Source organism: Montipora foliosa, chromosome 11, assembly GCF_036669935.1.
Source record: "Montipora foliosa isolate CH-2021 chromosome 11, ASM3666993v2, whole genome shotgun sequence".
Taxonomy (NCBI): Eukaryota; Metazoa; Cnidaria; class Anthozoa; order Scleractinia; family Acroporidae; genus Montipora; species Montipora foliosa.
This window is the reverse complement of record NC_090879.1, coordinates 42,703,540-42,706,904: the sequence shown is the minus strand read 5'-3', so window position 1 is coordinate 42,706,904 and position 3,365 is coordinate 42,703,540. Positions and strand designations below refer to the sequence as shown.

Genomic DNA, 3,365 nt, shown 5'->3' with positions numbered 1-3,365 from the left:
AAAACAGAATTGCTCAATTATATGCCGGAGAAATAAATTAGCAAATTTCTAGTTTCTTGGGAAACTGTAGTGCTGCATCGGTGGTGGAGTAAAACAGGAAAATTTGGTTTTATTAATTGTGTTGATAAAGGTCGAATTAACAGCGTTGGCCCTTCGTCATTCGCTCTGGAGTTTTCCTGTAATAAATTAGCATCTTTTTTTCCGGTTTTATTCTGACATAAGATGAACATTTGTACAAGACAATGAAATCTTCTTGCACAGTAAAGGAAGTTAGCTCATTCAGTTATGCTAGACATTACTGTTTTAAACTCTGCGTTAAACATCTTTCTTTCTATCACTGCAACTCTGGAAAATACTTTAATCCTTGTTGCTCTTCAAAACGTTTCCTCTCTCCACGTACCATCAAAACTGCTCTTCCAGTGTCTGGCTGTCACAGATCTTGGTGTTGGTCTTATAAGTCAACCATTGTACGCCGCTCTTGAACTAAAATGTGCTACAAAAGTTAACAAGAATTATTGCATTTATTTTATCAAGGCACAGAGAAGCTCGGCGCTAATTTTGTGTGGCGTATCCCTCTTGACTTCTGCCGCCATTAGTGTTGACAGGCTTCTCGCTCTGGTTTTGTGGAAGAGATACAGACAAGTGGCGACTTTAAAGCGAGTTCGTGTTCTTACAATTTCCTTTTGGGTGACCAGTGTTTCTATTGGCCTAACGGACATCCTATGGAGCCATTACATTACCGACGTTGTCGCTGCACTGACGATGATACTATGTGTACTTTTTTCACTCTCTTCGTACTCGATAATTTACGTTAAATTACGACAGCACCAAGATCTAGTCCAAGATGTTATTAACCAAAGACAGCCAACTGGAGGAAAAATACCACTGAACATAACACGATACAAAACAGCAGTGAATAGTATAGCTTGGATTCAACTAACTCTAGTTGTTTGTTATGTGCCTTTTTTTGTCTGTTTGATGATACTTCATAGTCGCGGACCACTCATTGTTTACGATTTTACGGTGACTCTTTTGTTATTTAACTCGTCAATTAACCCAGTTCTTTACTGCTGGAAGATGAAAGAAGTAAGGCAAGCAGTAAAAAAAACCGTAAGGAGCCTTTGTTGTTCATGATCGAATTCATTGTAGGTGATCTTGTGCTTGTGCTTTCAGTGCTTTGCCACGCACCGTAAGCTGGTGGAAATACGTCACGGAGACAGACAAATTTGATGTTGTGAGTGTTGTTGAAGTTCTTGTAATCGCCCAAGTTTATATCTTGGTTATTAGTAGAGGTGGCCAAAAATGCAAATTTAGAAGGTCAACATATTCTTGCCTTGAACAACATCAATATACTCACTTTTTGTTTGACAAGATGTGACATACAGAGGCCATATAGTAGATAGCGGTTAGGGTAGCTAATGTAGTCCCAAAGAACATGAACAGGCAGATTAACGTAGAAAATCCAATCAAGTAGTGGACAGACTGCAACATGAAGCGTTTTTGATGAGAGAAATACTCCAGTTGACTTGATATTTCTTCGGGACTTTAGATGTAATGCACACTGCCATGATTGTTACCTCTTGCAGAAATAAGACCATTTGTTATTCCTCTATTAGGCCATTTTTACCATATTTTGTCAAGACAACGCACAAAATATGAGACGGTAATAGAAGTTGTAGTGTTATTTGTTGTGGTATTTGGTGACTGCTACATGACGTAAAGATGTCGAGAAGGGATTAAAGGTGTGACTACATGGATCCCACACAATCCGTTTGCTTCTTCTGTATCGATATAATGATAAATATGTGTATGGACCAATGTTAAATAAACGTTGTATTACCTTACCTGCGGTGTACTGTCGTCCTTTTGCCTCAGAAGTGGTATTTTGCGCGATTGTGAAGATGTCTAGTTTGCTTTTTTCTGTGCCTCTTAATAGATGGAAGGTTATTTTTTGAACGGCTCCAGCGCCGGGGCAATTTTTCCTTAGAAAATCGCATCGCTCCGCTTTCAAACTTTGCAGGGATTGGCCGAGACATTCAGGCTTCCTCTTGTACTTCTCGCTTGAAAATTCATCCAAACGGCCCGGAGCTAGCCCTCGAAGAAAATCAAAATCCCATATATTCCGAGAAGTCGAAATGCCTATAAAACAAGATTCACCCATATCAGATACTTTCAATTGCGTCATTCCGTTTGGCCTTTCTTCTGCTCCTTTTGTTTTCACCAAGATTCTCAAACCGCTTCAAAAATCCTTGAGAAGACGGGGCAGGCAAGATTTCCGCACAGGTCCCTACTTCATTCTGCATACGGTGCTTTGTTTCAAGAAAACAAAAGCGATAACAATAGACGTCCTTTGGGACTGTAGCGTCTATATGGACTTCAAAAAAATCGGTAGAATTTCTGACTGAAATACGGAAAATCGAACATTTTCGATTTAATTTTTGCACTTTTCCTGCAATTTTAGCCATTTGTCAATTTTAAAATAAGCGAAAGAATTGTAGAATCCCTGAATGGTAGGGTTTATTGGCGGGCGCAATCGCTACCGGTCCGAGTTAGTTTCTCCAATGCTTCCGATTCAGCCTGTGGCGCGTTTGTCGAGTCCGACTCCGAATTGGTTTTTCATCAGAATTGGTCCCCTGAGCAGAAAGTGCAGAGTACTTGGAGAGAACGTAAGGCCGTTTGTCTCGCCTTGGAGGCCTTTGCAGGTCGTTTGTTCAACGCAAGGGTCATCTGGTATTCAGACAATTAGAACGTTGAGCCTATTCTTCTCAACGGCAGCAGGAAATTGGATCTGCAGGCATTAGCTCTAGAAGCGTTTCGGATTTGCCTTAAGTATCGCATTTCTCTTGATGCTAGATGGATCCCTAGGGATCTTAATGTCAGAGCCGACTCCATGAGCAGGTTTGTTGATTTCGACGATTATGCTCTTAATGATTTTGTTTTTCAGAGTATTAATGATCACTGGGGACCGTCGATAGGTTTGCCTGTAGTTACAATTCCAAATTGCCAAGGAGTTTAATTCCCGTTTTTTTCAGCCCAGCTGGCTCTGTCCCCCGGTTTGTCTAATTGTTAGAGTTCTTAAACACATGGAAGTGTGTCTTGCTAAAGAAACCCTAATTTTACCGGTATGGAAGTGGTCTTTCTTCTGGAACGTCTGCGCAACGGATGGTGTGCACTGGAGCACATTCGTTATCGACTGGGTGTACTTGCCCAAGTTCCAGGGCTTTTTTGTCAGAGGGAAAGCCAGTTATCCCCTTTTTGGCACCAGACGTCTTGATGTTGATGTTGTTGCTCTGCGAGTCAATTTTCGCCGCCCCAGACCCCTTATATGTCGTGCGGGGTTTTGCACTTTGCCTTTTGTAGAGTGA

General features: G+C 41.2%; 1 protein-coding gene across 1 annotated transcript; it reads left to right on the top strand.

Annotated features, from left to right (window-relative positions):
• Positions 1–225: 225 nt before the first annotated feature.
• On the top strand, positions 226–1,799 carry LOC137974923 (5-hydroxytryptamine receptor 1B-like). The gene has a single exon (XM_068821933.1). It carries the CDS (start codon positions 286–288, stop codon positions 1,132–1,134), a length of 849 nt encoding a protein of 282 aa, XP_068678034.1. The 5' UTR covers positions 226–285; the 3' UTR covers positions 1,135–1,799.
• Positions 1,800–3,365: the final 1,566 nt, after the last annotated feature.